This window comes from Hyperolius riggenbachi, chromosome 5, assembly GCF_040937935.1.
Source record: "Hyperolius riggenbachi isolate aHypRig1 chromosome 5, aHypRig1.pri, whole genome shotgun sequence".
Classification (NCBI taxonomy): domain Eukaryota; kingdom Metazoa; phylum Chordata; class Amphibia; order Anura; family Hyperoliidae; genus Hyperolius; species Hyperolius riggenbachi.
In genome coordinates this window covers 187,023,382-187,044,682 of record NC_090650.1, presented here as the reverse complement: position 1 = coordinate 187,044,682, position 21,301 = coordinate 187,023,382, and the positions used below count along the sequence as shown (strand labels likewise).

The window sequence follows — 21,301 nt, the reverse complement described above, 5'->3', positions numbered from 1 at the left end:
CATGGCTATAATTACTAGGTAGATCTCAGTGGTGTTGATCCAGGAATTTTATCTGCCATCTGGGGCTTGATTCACAAAAGAGTGCTAACTGTTAGCATGGCCGTTTTTTTTCACGCAAATTTTCACGTTTGCGCGCAAATAAAAGTTTTTGCGTGCAATTATTATCGTTTTTGCATGCAAACGCGAATTTTCACTCAAAAATGTTAACAATTGTTTGCACGCGAGAACGAAAACGATTGCGCGCGAAAACATTTAATTGCGCGCAAACGTGAACATTCGTGCAAAAAACGCCGTGCTAACAGTTAGCACTCTTTTGTGAGTCAAGCCCCTGGAGTCGGGAAAGAGAAAATAAATTCCCTTTTAGGGCTAATTAGTCCAAGCCTTAGGCTAGGTGCACACATAACATAGCGTGAAAGGCTGCGTTTTATGTCATTTTTTATGTTGCGTTCTTTACCGCAGATGCGTTTAAGCGTTTTGCGTGCATTTATGCGTTTTTGGTTCGCATATACAAAACGCATATGCGTTTGTATGTGTTTTTCATGCGTTTTTCTTTTGTGTTTTATACAAAGCACTAGGAAGACAACAGGAAGCGGAGATTCGTCATAAAACTATTTAAAAAAAAAAAAAAAAAAAACACATAAAAAACACATGGAAAATGCATACCATTGTGTTTCCATTGACTTTCATTATGTGCGTTTTTTATGTTTCTCTAAAGATCATGCAACAAAACCAGCGTGTTTGAAAACCCATATGCGTTTTTATATGCATTTTTTCCTGCGGCCCATTTACTTCCATTAGCGGCAAAAACACAGCGTTTTCCGCAACGCTAGCGTTTCTGCTATGTGCACCTAGCCTTAGGGCTCTTTCACAATGCGACATTAAGTAATAACGCAGACTAACACACAGCAACACAAAGTATGTGTGACATTCACAGTGCTCACGTTGCGTTGTGTGTAAGTGCTGCATGCTGTGCGTTCTCTGCATTATTAGCTAAGTTGGACTCTTTGCACATGCTCAGTAATGTTTTTGATTCTTTTTTTTTTAAATGTGACGCATGCGCCGTTTTCGTTCTATCAGTATGCAACGAAAACTGCATACCGTGAGACACATAATGCAGGGCAATTTAACGGCACACTTCAAAAAAAAGTGACATTGGTTGCGTTAGGGGCACGTTGTGTGATCATAACGTCGCATCAAACGCAATGTCCTAGTGTGGAAGAGCCCTTAAGGGTTTTTCATCTTCCTTCTGCATCAAGAGATATGCAAGTTTACTACTTTTACAGTTATCATATTTGCTTTTGTGCACGAGTATTATCATTCATTTACAAATTTCAAGTTCCCAAAGTAAAGTTTATTTACTCTAAAACCTGCCATTGCATTTTATTCATAGCTGCCGTATTTATATATTGTAATGTACCCAGTGATTTCTTCTGAGCTCCCTCTCATCTGCACATGCTATGTACACACAATACAATTTTCTGGCACATTTACCTGCCAGATTGATTTTTTTCCAACATGTCCGATCTGAATTTTGATTGCTTCTCTGATCATTTTCCATAAAAGTGAGCGGAATTCAATCGGAAAATTGATAAAAATTCAGATCGGACATGTTGGAAAAAATTGATCTGGCAGGTAAATCTGCCAGAAAATTGTTTTGTGTTTACTTAGCATAAGAAGGAGTTTCAACACTGCCGGGGAATGTATATGTATGTATACAGGTAGTCCCCGGTTTACGAACGCCCGACTTACGAACGATCCGCCGCAATGACGTCACGCAACCGGGGACTACCTCTTCTGCTGCGGTTTTTAAAACAGAGCAGGCGCAGCGGCAGGCAGATAGGGGACATCTCACCTGTTCCACGGTGGTAGAAGGTCCCAGCGTGCTGCCCGGAAGATGCACGGCCCGTCCTCGCTCTTCATTCACTGTCCCCCCGGCGGCTTCACATGCGTCGCATAATGACGCAATCAGGAAAAGCCCCCTAGTGTTGGCGCCTCCTGATGCGTCATTATGCGACGCATGAGAAGCCGCCGGGGGGACAGTGAACGAAGAGAGGACGCGCTGTGCAGCTCCCATGCAGCACGCTGGGACCATCTACCACCGTGGAACAGGTGAGATGTCCCCTATCTGCCTTCCGCTGCACCTACTCTGCTTATAGAATGTGGGCAAAGGTGGCTATCCCGACTTAAGGATGGATTCAGGTTAAGAACTAAGCGACAGTCCCTATTTCGTTCGTTAACAGAGGACTACCTGTACTTAATTGTAGCAAGAGAGGAATGTAAACAATAGATAATGTTATCAGCTCTTGGAATGCGGATCACAAGATGAAGGAGCTTTCCAGTGAAAAAGTAAGTCCTGTGTTTAACTGTTTGAATGCTAATCTGCTTTAAAAATTGTGGTAGTATATTATATGCTGTAAATAATCTTTTAGAGCAAAGAAAAAATGCCGACTTTAATACCACTTTAATGATTAAGAAGATAGAATACAGAGTAATGCAGCCATCTTAGCAGATGATACAAAATTATGCAGAATTTGGGAATACCAATGGTAGAGCCATTTAAAGTAAATGGCATACAGCTGGGAAACATCAGACTTGGAGAAGGACTTGTAAATGCTGGTCATTAATAAGTTAATTAACCGTATACAATGCCAAGCAGCAGTAGCTAAAGCAAATTAAATTCAGGGGTGCAACAAAAAAAAAAAGGCTAATAAAATCTCAAGATGCTATTATACTACTCCCTCTGTATAAATCACTTGTGAGACCATAAGTGTGAGATACAGTTTTGGGCACAACACTATAACAACACTATCTAGAACAGATAGACAGACTGGTATCTAAATTAATCAGAGGGATGGTGATCGAACTTGCAAAGAAAAGTTGGGCAAATTGGGCTTATTTAGCTGGGAAAAAAGGCGACTGAGAGGTGATCTGATTAACATGTATAAATACATCAGAGGGCAATACAAAAGCTTAGCAGATGAGATTTTTGTCTCTAGGGTTGTACAACAGAAAAGGGGACGGTTTGTGAAGGGAAAACATTTTTGCTGTCTACTTAGAAAGGGGTCCTCCGCAGTAAGAGTGGTTAAAATCTAAAATAACTTACCTCAGGAAGTAGTTATGACAAACTATCTTCATTTAAAGAGGCCTCAAATGCTCTCCATGCATTGAAGGGCATCCATGGCTATAATTACTAGGTAGTTCCCAGGAGAGTGATTTATCTGACTGCTATCTGGAGGCGGTATTGATTTTTTTTCCTTTTAAAGACTAATTGGCCCAAGCCTTGTATGGTTTTTCACCTTCTCATAGATGACCTGGATATGTGCAGGTTCAGGACAGTTTTTTTTCTTGCTGGTTGAACTTACATAGTTACATAGTTATTTGGGTTGAAAAAAAACAAACAAAAAAACATTAATCCATTGAGTTCAACCAGAAAATAAAGTACCCCACCAGCAAAAAAACCAAAAAAAAAAAAAAAAACCTACAATGCATGGACCAATTAGCCTCAGAACAGAAAAAAAAAATCCTTCCCGAATCCAGATGGCAATCAGATAAAATCTCTGGATCAACACCACCAGGAATTACCTACTAATTATGACCATGGTTGTCTTTCAATGCAAAGAAAGCATCTGAGCCCCCTTAAATGCAGATATATAATTTGCCATAACTACTTCATGTAGTAATACATTCCACATTTTAATCACTCTTACTGTAAAGAACCCTTTCATAAATAAATGGCTAAAACGTTTTTTCCTCCCCTAGTCCTTTGCACAAATCTAAGGACTAAAAGCTAATCTGCCAAGCTTTTATATTGCCCTCTGATGTATTTATACATGTAAAAGGTGGCCACTAAGGATTTCATCTTTTTCATGCCATTTTATCAAATCTATGTAGTATAAGGGTAAATTGAATGAATATATTGAATAGACAATTTAGGCAGTTCCATTATATTACATAGAAATGGTAAGATTGGATGAAAAAGATTGGATCATTAGTGGCCACCATTAATTACATCTCCTCTTAAGGCGTCTTTTCTCCAGACTAAATAAGCCTAGTTTATCTGACCTTACTTGGCAAGAACTTCCATTCCTCTTGAAAGACGGATGTCTTTTTTCCAGTCAAACAAACTATGTTACTAACTTTGCTTGTATGTATGAAATGTAGCTCTAGTGTAAGTAGGGTTCTGTTTATATTTGATCAATGGGAAATCGAGTAATTTAGGGGTACCTTAAATTATGTGAAACAACAGAGCACGAAATACAGTAACTTGGAAAGATTTTTTTAGCTATCAGTTTTATGTTGTATTTAATGCTTTAGATTATGACTTGCACTTCATCCCACTCTAACCCCCTTGCCGTTACAATTCTGGCGGCAAGGGGGCAGCGCAGCACTTTTTAAATTTTTTTTTTTTTTTTTTTTAAATCATGTAGCGAGCCCAGGGCTCGCTACATGATAGCCGCTGACAAGCGGCATCTCCCTATCCACTCCGATCGCCTTCGGCGATCAGAGTAAGCAGGAAATCCCATTCAGAACGGGATTTCCTGCTGGGCTTCCCCGGTCGCCATGGCGACTGGGCGGGATGACATCACCGACGTCAGAGGGAATCCCGATCCACCCCTCAGCGCTGCCTGGCACTGATTGGCCAGGCTGCGCAAGGGGTCTGGAGGGGGGGGGGGGGCGGCACGGCGGGTAGCGGCGAATCGGCGGTGATCGCGTACCACACGCAGCTAGCAAAGTGCTAGCTGCGTGTAGGGAAATTTTTTGGGGGGAAAATCGGCCCAGCGGGGCCTGAGAAATCCTCCTACGCAGTTTACCCCGAGCTGAGCTCGGGATAACCGGCAAGGAGGTTAAATCAACTTTAAAATGTACCTAAAACTGTGTAAATAAACATGCACGACAGGTCTATTGGAAGCTCTTCTAAACCGCCTAATGCTTGGTACACGATGGGATTTAATGGCAGATTTACTGTCAGATGCGATTATTTCCCACATTTCCTATCAGATTTCCGATCAAATCGATTTTCTATAGAAGTAAACAGAAAATGTATCAGAAAACAAATCGTAAATCAGATCAGAAATGTTGGAAATAATCGATCTGACAGTAAATCTGCCAGAAAATCTCATTGTTTGTTCCTAGCATTAGTAGTAGGGGAATTTCTCCTGCAGTTTTATCAAACCATTTTATTGATTTTAACATAACTAGAGGACACAATCCAAACAGGTTTGTGCATAACAAGCATAGATATTAAAATATTGTTGGACACATCAAAACAGTTTCAAACCGCATATTTCTTATACATGAAATCTGGTCATACATTCTATGATGTATTACAAAAAAATCCATAACTCCTGTACCAGGCGCACAGTGATCTTCTAATACAAGGTATCAGTGGTATTGCATCGTCTTATAAAATTGACCACAGTTGGGAACAGAGACGTTAAAAATGAAAGATTTGATACTTACCCGGGGCTTCCTTCAGCCACATAAGCACCACTGAGTTCCTTGCGGTTCTCCCCCGTGCCTCCGTCTAGCCGATATCAGCCCCAGTAACTGGCTTAAGTCGCGTCAGTCGGAGTCTTCTGCGCATGCAGATCAGGCACTCTCATTCCACTCTGACTGTATTAGCAGCATGCTTGTTTCAGGATTGTGACTCAGATACTACTGATTCCAGAATGTCAACAGGACTGCCAGGCAACTGGTATTGTTTAAAACCCTCCTGGCGGTAAGCCCGAGCTGAGCTCGGGGTAAGCCGCCGGAAGGCACCGCTCAGGCCCCGCTGGGCCGATTTGCATAATTTTTTTTTGCTGCACGCAGCTAGCACTTTGCTAGCTGCGTGCAGTGCCCGATTGCCGCCGCTACCCGCCGATCCGCCGCTATCCGTCGCGCCGCAGCCGCCCTTCCCCAGACCCCGTGCGCTGCCTGGCCAATCAGTGCCAGGCAGCTCTATGGGGTGGATCGGAATCCCCTTTGACGTCACGACGTCGGTGACGTCATCCCGCCCCGTCGCCATGGCGACGGGGAAGCCCTCCGGGAGATCCTGTTCTTTGAACGGGATCTCCGGATCTCCGATCTCCGGCGGCGATCGGAGGGGCTGGGGGGATGCCGTCTCGCTACATGAAAAAAAAATAAAAAAAAAAAAATAAAAAAAAAAGATTTGCTGCCCCCTGGCGATTTTTTAGCAAACCGCCAGGAGGGTTAAAAGAAAATAAATATAGCAGCATCCATATCTCTTTCATGTTGGGTTCTCTTCAAAAGCCCAAGCAGACATTCACCCAGGGCTGTGGAGTCGGAGCAATTTTGGGTGCCTGGAGTCGGAGTCGGGAAAATATGCACCGACTCCGACTCCTAATGAATTTGTAACTGTAATTAAAATAGAAAATATGATAAAATGTTCTATTTCTCACATAATAGTCATTAAAAATAATGTATATATACAGTAATAGCTGTGTTCAGTCCACAAAAATGAAATAAACCAATCAAAATTAGTTACTTGTGCTGCTTCAATAAAGCAGTCCCCGTATTTTTAAAGTCAGATATACATACCGTATCTGATTGTGACTGTACAGTATATACGATGTGTTCCCAGGAATCTCTTATATATACGAAATAACATCTATGCTGTAAGTATAAAGCCTGATGTGTAACCGTGTCACTAATAGAGATGGTCAATAAGATGGAAAAAATTCTGCATTGATGCTGGTTTATGCAAATGTATGCATTGTCTTTGCTCATGAAATCAAATAAATTGATATGTTGTTAAAATTTGGTTTGGTGACTATGAATTAAAGGGTACCTGAGGCGAATTAAAAGAAAAGCTTTATACATACCTGGGGCTTCCTCCAGCCCCCTTCAGGCCATTCGGTCCCTCGCTGTCCTCCTCCACCACCTGGAACTTCTGCTATGAGTCCAGCTAATTCAGCCAGTCAGAGCAGTCTGGCTACGTGCCGCTTCCACAGCCAGGAGCGTTCTGCACCTGCACAATAGTGCTGCGCAGGTGTAGTATGCTCCCGACGGCGGAATGTGTGCATGCCCACTACACCAGACTGGCTCAAGTACCTGGACTCATAGCAGAAGATCCAGGTGGCGGAGGAGGACAGCGAGGGACGGATTAGCCTGAAGGGGGCTGAAGGAAGCTCCAGGTATGTATAAAACTTTAATTTCATCTGTCTCAGGTTTGCTTTGTTACACAGTAGTACTATACTCTACATATGCTCTCCCCACAGAGCTGCAGGGAATCCACTGAGAATGTTGTGCACATTGAACACAGAGGTGTTGTCTATCACCCATAAACCTTGTTCAGATTGTGCATGAAGAATGTGTAATAGAGGAGGAATCTCCTCATTCCCCTGCAGAGTACCTGCACATCACTCTTACATGTACCCACAGTTACATTGCCTAGGGCCTGATAGATGTTCAGATTGTGCATGAAGAATGAGTAATAGAGGAGAGGAAGAATCTCCTTATTCCCCTGCAGAGTACCTGCACATCACTCTTACATGTACCCACAGTTACATTGCCTAGGGCCTGATAGATGTTCAGATTGTGCATGAAGAATGAGTAATAGAGGAGAGGAAGAATCTCCTTATTCCCCTGCAGAGTACCTGCACATCACTCTTACATGTACCCACAGTTACATTGCCTAGGGCCTGATAGATGTTCTTTGTTCCGGTCTGTACCTTTTACAAGTACTCTTACCAAGGACTAGTTTTAGTCTAAAGGGAATAAATATAGTAGTCTATAGTAGTCTACATATCCTTCTCACTTCAGTTGTCTTGTAAAATTCCTAAGCGTTGGCAGTTAAGAGACGAATTTCACGTTACATACTGTTAAACAAAATTGTAATATGCAAATTAGAGGAGTCGGAGGAATCCTAAACTGAGGAGTCGAAGTATTTTTGGACCGACTCCACAGCCCTGCATTCACCAGAAATTACAGAAACAGAGAAGTAAATAGCAAATGGTAAAAGGACAAAAAAAAACAAAAAAACGTACACCTCTTTAGCCCCCTGCGTCTTTGTCAAATCATCCTCCTCCTGCCTCCTATTGTTACTCTGCAATGCCAAAAATCCCAGAGTCAACTAAGCAGCAGTATGTTTGATTTTAGGCCAGAAGTTAAGCCACAACCACTCCAGTCCAATCCCAATAGGTTACATGGCTCCCAGACCCAATAGACACAATAGTTAAGTGAGTCTGCCCCTGGTGATGAAAACTACAGACAAAAGAATAGTTTTTTTCTAGAAACACTTGTTATCACTGGGAAGGCCCATATTATCATTTTCAAATTCCTACAAAGACACAAAGGACAAAACAGACTGTTTAAGTAATCTTTCAAGGAAACGTACCACCAAAGGAAAATAGAAGTGCGCACTCCATCGCTTTAGACATTGTGCGTATGACACGCACCATTGGGCAATAGAGGGGGCAATCACAGCAGGGTGGACAGATACACATACATACAGATGGATTGGAAATTAATATTACAGATTGCTAACCGTAATGATACTTTTATGAAAACATCATCAAGTTCTCCTTAAAGAGTGATTGTCAACCACAAAATCAAATTCCATTTACCCACTGCTCTGTGTTTAACCACCTGAGGACTGCAGTGTTAACCCCCCCCCCCCAAAGACCAGGACATTTTTCACCTAATTGACCACTGCAGCTTTAAGGCATAGCTGCAGGGTCCCACAACACAGCACACAAGTGATCCCCCCCCCCCATTTCCCCTCACCAACAGAGCTCTCTGTTGGTGGGGTCTGATCGCCCCCCCCCCCGTGTTTATTTTTTTATAAATATTTATTGTTTTATTAATAAAAACGTGTTTTTTTTTCCCCCCTGTTCCCTCCCTTCCTCCCCCGCCAGCCAATCAGTGTGATCAGCTGTCATAGGCTTCAGCCTATGACAGCCGATCACTCACCAGCCTCAGGAGGGGACAGCCGTGTCACACGGCTGTCCCCAGTACAGCGCTGCTGCCGATCGCAGCGCTGTGCAGGTAAATAGACGGCGATCACGCCGTCTAACAGTCTCCCAAGCGGCGGTAGCCGCTCGGAGACTGAAGAGGGGGCGGAGCTCCGCCCCCCCCAAGCATGAGATACGTGCGCAGCGTGCGCGCGATCTCATGCAAATTAGAGCCCCAGGACTTGACGCCAATTGGCGTTAGGCGGTCCTGGGGCTGCCGCCGTGACCACGCCAATTGGCGTGGGGCAGTCGTTAAGAAGTTAATATGCGGCCTGCAACCTTACCCTGCATTGCAAGCATTCAACCTATTCAGAGATGTTTCTGCTGTAATAAATCTTATCTCAGTCAGCCTGGTTCTATTTTTGCTATTGCCAATGGAAAGCAAGCTTGTCATTACCTCTCCCACATTCCTGCTCCTCACTTATTGGCTGAGGGCAGTTCAGCGAGCTGCTGAAATCTGATTTATGCTGTGCTCACATGCGTTTACAAAGCAAGCAAGCTAGCTATGGCAGTGCAGTTTCTAGGAGAAAAAAAGTAAGAGAGGAAATTACATCAGGATTGGCTTCAGTCAGAGGGAACCAAGATGGCAAATGCCAGGAACAGAATTCTCTTTATTTACTATACAAAATTCGTTGAAATCAAAACGTGGACAGTACAATACATCTGTTATGGAAGTAGAACAATATGTCTTTTTTCCCCCCTGGGATAATTTGGTTGTCCTTTTAAAACAGTTGTGAAAGAAATAAGCATCAACTTTATACCTTTCTTTGCTCTGGTTTTTAAATATATTTCTGATGGAGCTACACAATTAAGTATCCTATTCAAGAAGTCCTTTGGCTGGATTTTTCTTCTACTTGTACAGAGTCCTTGGTATTGCAAACCTCTTCTTTTCCAGTGTTTTCTTTTTTTCTTTGCAACATTTTTCCTCCTGTGAAACCTAAAAGTCCACCGCCAATTGCAGTTGCAATTCCTGCTACTTTGAATCCAGCCAGCAGACCAACTGGCCCTCCCAGAATTCCACCAATGAGAGCGCCTGCTGCTGGAAGCACTGCCAGTTTGTATTTTAATGCCTAAGGACACACACACAAAAAAAAAAAAAAAACACTTGCGATAAGTTTTCAAGACTACACAAATAAAAACAATATTTTACTGTAAAATATGATAACATATAAACTGTAGTCAAAAAGGTATACCGTATTAATGGCGCCTATTAAAAAGGGCGTCTCATTCTCACAAATGCAAAAAAAAGTGTAAAAAATAGGGCGCCACGTTGATATAAAACAATTATATTGCTTGTTATCTTTAGCTTTCATTTCCGTACCAAATTTATAAATTAAGATAACCCATTATTTAACAAATCGTTTCTAAAACTGTTCCTTATGCTTTCTCAGAAAAAAATATTTAACATTTCAGCTTTTTGAACCACAACGAACAGCTTCCACAATTCTCACCTATGATACAAATTATCATTTTTCAACTTAAACTTGTATAAAAAAAAAAAAAAAAAAAAAAAAAGTTTATTTTTACATTTTGACAGATCAATTCAATTTTTGTTGATTCTATGTTAAATAACAATCATATACTAATTTATATTTCACAAACAAATGGGGAATAAGCACCACCAGAGGGGGTCTTCGGGTTAGGCACCACCGGGGGGTGAGGGGGGGGGGGGGGTCTTAGGGTTAGGTACCACCAGGGGGTTTTAGGATTAGGCACCACCAGTTGAGGGTTCTGTGTTAGAGTAGGGAGAGGTTGGGTTATAGTAAAATATCGGTAAGTATTAAAGATATTTTACTATATGAATAAAGTAGTACAATATCCGTAAATTAATCACTTTTAATAGTCCTCATTTTAGTAAACGTAAAAAAAGGTTAGAGTGGGGAATAGTAGCATCTCAGCATTATAAACAATATTTTACGTCATATGGCGCCCATTTTACTAAACGAGAACTTTAATATCGTTTATATCTGGCACCCTTCTTAACCTGAGCCTTTATTATAAGCATGCATCAAAAACACTAAAATACTGTTAGGCCTCATTCACAGTGGGACATTGCATTGTAATGCGACGATAAAGTCACAACGCAGCAGTACAAAGCAAAAAAAAAGGTAGTAACGCACATTGCTTTACCGTTGCATACAGTAGGTACAGTAAAGCATACAGGCGATGAAAAGTATGCTTTCTTGTACCTAGTAACGTGTGCGTTTAAAGGTAATGCACTTCAAGCAGTGCGTTACCATACCGTTACAAGTTACAATACGACGCTAGCGTTGCACTGTGAATGTCCCCCTACGCAACTAATGTCCCATAGCATTAGCATTGCAGTGTGGTAAGCTGTGTTATAAGAGTTTATAATGCAGCTCCGCAACGTGCCACTGTGAATGAGGCTTTAGGCTTTGTGAAGCGAAAAAGATTGCTGCTGTACGGCAGGCATCTGACAGCTAAGAATCACATTACTCATGATACTCACAGTCATGATATCTTTATTACCACTACCAGCTTAAAGAGAAACTCCGACCAAGAATTTAACTTCATCCTAATCAGTAGCTGATACCCCCTTTTACATGACAAATCTATTGCATTTCACAAACAGACCATCAGGGGGCGTGTATGACTGATATTGTGGTGAATCCCCTCCCACAAGAAGCTCTGGGACCGCGGTACTCTGGGCAAACTGCCACAATGTAACAATGTTCACCGACAGGAAATAGCTGCTTACAACTGTCTCTAACAGCCAGAACAGCTAGAAGCAGCTACATAACCTGCCCACAGTAACAATGTCACCATGTAATACATGTCAGAATGTGAATCTGGGAGAGGAAAGATTTTACAATGAGCAAACACTGACTAAATCATTTATACATAATTATTGTAAAAATGAAGCACTTTTTTTATTACATTATTTTCACTGGAGTTCCTCTTTAAAGTGCAACAATTTGTTCTGATTTTGCATTGCAGAGAAAGAGTCATTATGTTAATTCTCTTTGTTCCCCTCCACTTTCTGGGTTTTCCTCTCTCACCCACTAGCAGTTTACGCTGAAACCAGCATGGCATAGGGCATTATTATACATATTTGACTGTACCACTGCCTTCTGAATAGCAACAGAGATATATTTTCTGCAATCAATACTAGTTTGTGATGATTTCCAGTGCTCCATTTTGCATCACAGTATGATTACAAGATACTGTAGAGATGTTACTTTACCAACAAAGATCAGGAGTTAACCAGTTCCCCAGCACACATTATTTCCCCTTAAAAAATCAGAGCAATTTTCACATATCATGCTCCTCCCATTAATTTGCCAATAACTTTTAATGATCTCCTCACAGCTAAATCCAAAGGCTATTATTCCATACTCATCCTTCTAGATCTGTCATCAGCATTCGACACTGTCGACCACACTCTACTCCTACCGATCCTTTCATCTATAGGAATAAAGGACCTCTCTCTCTCCTGGATATCTTCCTACCTCTCTGGAAGGTCTTTCACTGTTTCTTATTCAGATCAGGCCTCCTCTTCACATCCTCTGTCTGTAGGGGTACCTCAAGGCTCTGTCCTCGGTCCCCTCCTCTTCTCCATCTACATGCACGGTCTTGGTAACTTAATCAGCTCATTTGGTTTCCAATACCACCTACGGTATATGCAGACGATACACAACTGTACCTCTCGGCCCCAGACCTTAACTCCCTCCTCACCCGGGTTCCCGACTGCCTGTCCGCTATCTCCTCTTTCATGTCCTCTCGTTTCTTAAAACTTAATATGAATAAAACTGAACTAATAGTCTTTCCACCATCCCTGTCCACCCCTTTGCCTGATATTACAATAAATGTTAACAACACGTCTATAACATCAGTTCCCAAAGCACGGTGCTTGGGGGTAATATTTGATTCCTCTCTCTCATTTACTCCTCACATTAACTCCCTAACCAGCTCCTGCCATTTCCAACTGAAAAACATAGCACGTATCCAACCTTTTCTCTCCCATGACACAACCAAAATGTTAGTACATGCTCTTATTATATCTCGATTGGACTATTGCAATATATTGCTTGGTGGACTTCCAACTAACCGACTAACACCGCTCAATTCTGTACTGAACTCTGCTGCTCGACTCATTCATCTCTCCTCTCGCTCTTCCTCTGCTGACCCTCTCTGTCAAGCTCTTCACTGGCTACCAATTAATGAGAGGATTCAGTTCAAACTCTTAACCATAACCTACAAAGCTCTCCACAATCTCTCTCCCCTGTACATCTCCTCACTAGTCTCCAGATACCAACCTAACCGCAATCTCAGATCTGCACACGAGCTTCTTCTATCCTCTTCTACAATTACCTCCTCACATTCACGTGTACAAGACTTCTCACGTGCCTCACCCCTCCTCTGGAATGCCCTTCCACAACACATCCGCCACTCTTCCACCTTCGAAATCTTTAAACGCTCCCTCAAAACCCACCTTTTCCGACAAGCATATTCTCTAGCTTAGGCCATGCACCCACTAAATAACCTAATTACGCACTGCCTGTACATATACTGTATACTTCCCCCACCTCTTGTTTCCACCCCATTCCTTTAGATTGTAAGCTCACAAGGGCAGGGCTCTCACCCTTTTGTGTCATGGAATGTTATTAATTCAATTGCTTGCACACTGTTAGAAATGTATACATTTTTAGTCATCATGTTAAATCAAGTTGTAATCAGCAGTGCTGTATCTTGTATCAGTGTTCATATTTCATGTATATCATTTTCTGTATCATTATGTATCCCTTGTTTGTTTTCTTACATTGTACAGCGCCACGGAATATGTTGGCGCTTTATAAATAAATAAATAATAATAATAATAATAACAACAACTTTATTAGTACTTATCACACCAAAATGATCTACAGTGCTGCCCATAATTATTCATACCCCTGGCAGATTTTGACTTAAAGTTACTTTTATTCAACCAGCAAGTAATGTTTTGATGGGCGTTTCCCAAAAGATGGTAAGACGATGTACAAGAGGCATTATTGTGGAAAAAAAAGCCTCCATTGAAGCAGCAGATGCTGAGAGTGCATAAGGCGTTTTCCCTATCCCTCTGCTGTACATTTTACCTCGGTAAGCCATTGCACTAGATGCACTTTCTTATTATTGCACTTATTGTATTTATTTTATATTCGTATTTATTTATTTATATAATGCTGCACTATCTGCACTTATCTGTGAAATATTGCTCAGTATCCAATACCTGCCATCACCTTAAGGCGCGTACACACAGACAGCCTGTACTCACGTGCTACTGTTGGCAAAACGACCGCCCCAGTCGTTTGTAAAAATACAGTGTGTGTACACGCCTTTACATTATCCACCTACTTGATGTTGTTAATATAGCCACATATCTTTTGGAAACAATTTTTGCTGGCTTGCATTGCAATTCATTACACACACGTTGGCCCACAGCCCAACCACCATTTTTTTTTTTTTATATTGTACCTGCCACTACCTCATTTTTCACCAAAACTTTTTCTTGATTGTGTTTACACAGTCACATATTCTTTGTATATTTTTGTTGGTACACAATTGAACTTTGAACACACTTGTGCTTCCCCTTTTTTGGGGGGATTTGTTTTCATTTTCTCCAGCTTTTGGTTCACTCACTTACAGTTGTATATTTTTTGTTCCCCACCTTTATTTTCTTGGATAATATATTTTTTGCACCTGCCACAAATCCCAAATCCCCCCTTTCCTTCCCACACATACATATTTACACACAATAAATCCCCCCCCCCCCCCCCCCCTTTTAGTATATTTTTTCAATTAATTCACTGTTTGGCCTACCCCGGTATATCTCATACAATACATATTTATACACTCACCTAAAGAATTATTAGGAACACCTGTTCAATTTCTCATTAATGCAATTATCTAATCAACCAATCACATTGCAGTTGCTTCAATGCATTTAGGGGTGTGGTCCTGGTCAAGACAATCTCCTGAACTCTAAACTGAATGTCAGAATGGGAAAGAAAGGTGATTTAAGCAATTTTGAGCGTGGCATGGTTGTTGGTGCCAGATGGGCCGGTCTGAGTATTTCACAATCTGCTCTGTTACTGGGATTTTCAACGTTGACTAAAATAACCACTCGTATAACTGACGTATGCAGCAAAGCATTTGCAAAGCCACAACACGCACAACCTTGAGGCGGATGGGCTACAACAGCAGAAGACCCCACCGGGTACCACTAATTTCCGCTACAAAGAAGAAAAATTTGCATGCGCTCACCAAAATTGGACAGTTGAAGACTGGAAAAATGTTGCCCGGTCTGATGAGTCTCGATAGAGTCAGAATTTGGCGTAAACAGAATGAGAACATGGATCTATCATGCCTTGTTACCACTGTGCAGGCTCAGTTTGCTGACAAAACTGAGGTTCTTGTTATCGAGGGTCAGGGCTCAACAGCAAAGCAGCCCCGGTCTCAACCAACACCCCTAAGGATAGGGAGCTCAGACCTGAAAAACTCTGTGTGCGCAGCCTGGGAGTACTGATTGACAGGAAATTAAGCTTCAGGAATCAAATCTCAGCTGTTGTGAAACATTCCTTCTTTCATCTAAGAAATATTGCAATGATTAAACACCTAATTCCTTTAGACAATCTTCAAACCCTAGTCCATGCCTTCGTCACATCAAGGTTAGACTACTGCAACGCCCTCTACACAGGCCTGCATAAGAAAGACTTACGCCGCCTGCAATTAGTACAGAATGCCGCCACAAGGCTGTTAACGAGCCAACCCCGCCATTGCCACATAACACCAACCCTGAGCTCACTCCACTGGCTACCGATAAAATGGAGAATTCTGTTTAAGATTGGCTTACTGACATTCAAATCCTTGCACAATCTGGGCCCTGGATACCTGAAGGACTTGTTGCAACTGCATCACACTCCCCACAATCTTAGATCAAAAGGACGTAACACCATGGTCACCCCCAGAGTCCACCTCAAAACCTTTGGAGACAGAGCCTTTTGTCATGCTGCCCCTACACTTTGGAACTCCCTGCCACACCCAATCAGGACAGCTCCATCCCTGGAAGCATTTAAGTCTAAACTGAAAACCTACCTCTTTAGTCTGGCATTCATGAACATCTGACTATCTCCTTTGTAACACAACCCAGCCTGCAACCCTGTATTAATCTGAGACACAACTATGCGCTTTGAGTCCTATGGGAGAAAAGCGCTTTACAAATGTTATTGTATTATTGTATTGTACTACTGTATAAAGAAGTGTAACAGTAGATATATGCATCCTGCCTTTCTAGGAATTGTTTTCAATACTTACACTAGACAACATACATGCTTTCTTGAAAGTGTACTTGAACAGATATGACATTATGGATACAGAGATGCAGTGTTCACCCCAAGCTCCATTAGCTGGGCGCTCCATCCTGCTAATTCTGGTGAGCGCCAGACTGTTGGCTCTCCTCCTCACTCCCCTTCTATTACAGCAGCTCATGGAGAGGAGGTGGGACCAGCCATGAGTATTGAATATTAATTAGAGGGCATGATGTACAGATTTACAGCTCTCAGTCCTATGTGACAGCAGAAGATCAGGAGAAAGTGTCTGTTGTACTCAGTGTACAGCACTGCTGCCCCCTAGAATTTGCAGCCTGAATTTCATGATAGTAATTCAGGTAGTAAACTGTAGGGGGCAGCAGCGCTGTTCACTGGGTAAAGCAGATGATCCTTCTCAAACTTTCTCCCGATCTGCTGCTGCTGCTGACATATGGTATAGGAGAGCTGCGAGTCTCTGCATCATTAGTATTCACTATTCTTCTGCTTGGCTCCATCTCCTCTCTGTGTGCTGCTACCCTCCTGGGGAAAGCTTCTCTTATAATCAAAATTAGATGAGGCTGGAGTATATAGGCTCTAAATTTAAGATTAGCAATTTTAAATTATAATTGGTATTAATCCTAGTAATTTGGAGAGGTAAACTAAATCTAACTAATCTCCTAATAAGGTGGCGTTTCACTTACAAAAACCTTTAGATATCTGCCCAATCTTGCCATTTCTGACTGGATTAGTAACAATCATGCCTACATATTCTCTGCAATTACCTGAGGCTTATTTTTATTTGGAAAACTAGTCATATTATGTTTGCTCCTTCCTGGATGCACTGTTGGTATGTGTACAGAGGACACTATCAATTGGAAGGAGACTAGAGGCTCCATTAGCCGGTTCTGGGGCCCTGGGCAATTGCCCAGCCCCTACGGAAGCGCAGGCCCTGTATTTCCCTATACCGGCCCACCTGGATAATTTGTGGGGGGAGTACACTGGACATGGTTATCTTGTTTTCCCCATGTTACTTTTTAGTTTAATTAATCGATTATTATTTTGGTCAGTTGTAACGATCGGTATCAGCACACAGAGAGAATCTGATTATTGGTGATCTGCAGTATCACCAAGAATACAGATATATACCTGATTATTGATGATCTGCAGAATCACCAATAATACAAGTATAACTAACCTCTGGACACCGGATAAAGTGTAAGTGTTTGGTGCAACAGTATATGAGCCTGGACCACCTGAGGAGCAGGTGACCCTAGACCGTATAACGAGTATCTCCTAGTCAGGGTTGGAGATAACCAGAGAGCCAGTGATTCCCTGAATTGCTGGGAGTCAGACTCTACTGCAGTCAAAGGACTCCTATGAGATAGAGTCCCTGACTGGATTGCAGAGAGGTCCCTCTGAGGGACAGGGAGTCCCTGCAGCTACTGGACACTGCACCGGGGGGGGGGGGGGGTGTCACAGGTAGAAGGGTCGGCCAGGCCGGGTCGGCAACACACGAGCAGATAAGGTACAGACACAGAAGGCTGATTCGGTAACCAGGGACAGGCAGGGTTGGCAACAGGTAATCCGATATGCGTAGGTACCGAATAAGAAAGCAGAAGAAGGGTCAAGAGAGCAATAGGTCATAACAGATATCAAGCAGAGGCCTAGTCTAGAGTGTGAGGTCCGTGGTCTCAACACCCAGGAACTGGTCTAAAGAATAACACAGCAATGACACAGTATCTAGTCTTGGGTGTGAGGTCCGTGGTCTCAACACCCTGGAACTGGTCTAAAGTATAACACAGTAATAACACAGTAATCTGGCTAAGTGTGAATTCCCAGGTCCACCTGGTTTTAACACACTATGAGATCTGACTATGGTCTGAGTGCTAACACATAAGCATTCGCAACGGCAGACAACCAGCAACTGACAGGCAAATAGCTGAGCGTTCCTCAGCGCCGCCCAGTCCCATTCAGCCAATCACCTACTGCGCTGGGATCAGCTGATCGTCCTGATCAGCTGATCCCTCTCCTACTGGCATAAAGGGCCTGCCTGCGTAGCTCTCCATCTGTGTGCACTACTAGGCTCAGACAAACCAGACACATGCTGCTGCGGAGAAACCGCCGGTCTGAGCGCGGAACCAGCCGCCTCGCTGTCAGACCACGCGGAGGTGTCTTCGCAATCCATTAAATCAGTAAGTTTTCACCTTTTGTTTCCTGATTTCATTACAACTTTTCCTTCCTCTCGCTGCAGACACACAGGCAACTTTGTGCCTTATTTTCACCTGTCTAATGTAATTTGCTTAACATATTTATCCTGTGACTTTTATTTTCAATTATCTTAGAAATTAATTTCAAGCCGTTTGAAGAGGATTTCAAATGCTTGAAATACCACATTCATTAGAAGTATGACATTTTAGGGGTGAATGTTAAAATGTAAATGTAAAATGTGAATGTATAAATATTTTTGTAATGAACGGGGCAGCTGCGGCGAACAGCACCGCCGCCGCCTCCGTGCCGCTGGCCGTCCTCCCGGTGTCTAGGACGCCAGAGGACAGAACCTTTGCTCTCACAAGGGGTCACAGTCTCGCGCACAGACGGGACCTTTATGCTAAGAGGAGGCTTGTCAACTGACCTGCTGGTCAGCTGACGTCAGGGGAGCCTCACGGTGCCCAGGATTGGCTGGCTGCAGGGGGCGTGCCAGTGAGGTCTCCTCTGCTTCTTAAGCCTCCGGGCTTTATTCAGACACTGTCTGCTGTCGTGAATACATCTCGTGTTAGCGCTCAGACCTTAGACTAGATCCCAGGTGTTGAAACCAAGGACTTCACACCTAGACTAGGAGATTATTACATTGTTATTGATTATTCTGTGTATGATTCTGGCTATCCTCTGACTTCGCTCTAAGCTTACTGATTCTGTACCTCTACCCATCTGATTAGTTGCTGAACCTCTGCCTGATTACTCTTCTGCCTTACGATTATATTCTTATTCTGTCCTCTCTGTTGCCAACCCTTGCCTGTTTGACCATTCTACTCACCAGTGAGCCCTTGCCACTGGTGAGGCGTTAGCTTCTCCAGCTCCTCTGGTGAAGTTATTTGCTAGTGACCGGTAGCTCCTGCTCCTAGGCTGCAGTACGGTCTGAATCGCCTGCTCCTCAGGTGATTCACTAGGCTGCAGTACAGTCTAGTTATTCTGCCCTTCAGGTGATCACTAGGCTGCAGTACTGTCTGAATCCCCCGCTCCTCGGGAGGTTCTCTCTCTTCAGTGTTAGTATCTCCAGCTTGCTGGGGTTGGTACTATATTGTACGGTCAGTGTACCGATAGTACCTCACCAGCCCCTCTGGTGAGGTCTCGCCAAACTATTAAGTTACGTTTGCACCAAGCACTACTCACTCATCTCCTTGTGCTGCTATACTGGTATTATTGGTGATTCTGCAGATCACACATAATCAGGTATAGCGTCTGCATTATTGGTAATTCTGCAGATCACCAAATAATCAGACATCTGAGCTGCGACACCCTACCGTTACAGAACAGCAGACCAGAAAAAGTATGGAGACACTCTGCAACCGGGTCGATGTGTTAGCCACCACCGTTAATGAACTCATCAAGACGGTTAACGCACAACAGACTCAGATTGAGCAACTGACTGAGTCAGTTAACTGCTTACTAGACCCTAATGCACCAGGTTCAACCCCTTCTGTGATCGAACCGAGGGTGCCTCCACCTGAGAAATTCTAAGGGCATCGCTCGGATTTTCGTAATTTTAAGCATAGATGTTTGTCATATTTTGAATTACGACCCGTCTCTTCTGGTACAGAAGGTCAGAGGGTCACCTTCATTAAGACATTGTTGTCTGGAAATTCGCAGTCCTGGGCTTATAGTCTTCCTACTGGGCATGAAGCCTTGGTTTCAGTGGCAGAATTCTTTAAGGCTATGGCCGTAATTTACAATGATCCTGATTTGACAGTAACTTCTGAAAGGAAGTTAAAGACCCTCAGGCAGTTGAAGTTTATGCTGCTGAGTTCAGGAGATGGGCATTGTCAGCCAGGTGGGGGCAATACGCACTCTTAGACTGTTTTTTATCAGGATTGTCTGATGCCGTGTCTGATCTCATGTTGGGTCATCCTGAGCCCAAGACCTTGGATGAGGCCATATCCTTGGCCATCAAAATTGATAGGCGAGTTCGCTATCAAAAGCAAACTCGGGCTAAGGCCCCAGGAAGGTTCTCTTCTTGTACTTTCTCAGTTTCTACGCCTTCCTCTCCACCCGCTGATGAGCCAATGCAGATTGGACAGGCCAAGCTCTCAGAGGTCGAGAAAAATAGAAGGCGTGTAGAGAAACTATGTTTGTATTGCGCCGACAAAGGGCATATGGTTTCTGCTTGTCCCAAGAAGGCGGAAAACTCTATCGCCTAGGAGTAGCTGGAGGTACTACCCTAGGCGATCCAGTTTTACCTCTAAATAACAAACGTGTGTTACTTCCATGCTCTATCACTTGGGAGGGCCAGGTTCACACTACCCAGGCTTTTATAGACTCGGGTTCCGCGGTTAATGTCATGTCTAAAAAATTTGCTGATCAGTTTGGGTTTCCTTTAACTCCTGTGGGACAACAGATTAAGATTACGGCTGTGGACGAATCCCTACTGCCGCTTACCATCACTCAGACTCCTGTATTGTTGTGTCAGATTGGGGTTTTGCACAAATAACAAATGCAGTTTTTGGTACTTGAAATGTCCACTTCCATCATCATCCTAGGGATGCCGTGGTTAAAGAAGCACGGTGGAAGAGTACCAGACAGTTGATAAGTTGGTCTCCATACTGCCATGTTCACTGTCTGGAGCAGGTTTCTCTCGCGGCTACTGAGTTACAGGTGCATGAGGCCGTTGAGCAGGATCCAGAACCCTCTGAGGAGGAGATCGGGGTAGATTGGGCGTCTGAGTTAGCCCCTTTCCAACAGGAGATCCCTGAAGGAAAACCAGAGGGGGTTCTTTTTGTTCCCCTCCAGTTTAGATATAAAGTCTTACAAACATTTCATGCTCCTAAA

General features: G+C 43.0%; 1 protein-coding gene across 4 annotated transcripts in view; it reads right to left on the bottom strand.

Annotated features, from left to right (window-relative positions):
* Positions 1–9,545: 9,545 nt before the first annotated feature.
* Positions 9,546–21,301, bottom strand: part of STX17 (syntaxin 17) — a 102,519-nt gene continuing 90,763 nt past the window's right edge. For all 4 annotated transcript variants that reach the window (XM_068236493.1, XM_068236492.1, XM_068236491.1 and 1 more), the window contains one exon: positions 9,546–10,024. In XM_068236493.1, coding sequence (XP_068092594.1) covers positions 9,776–10,024 — 249 coding nt within the window. In that variant the 3' untranslated portion in view covers positions 9,546–9,775. The remainder of the gene's footprint in view (positions 10,025–21,301) is intronic.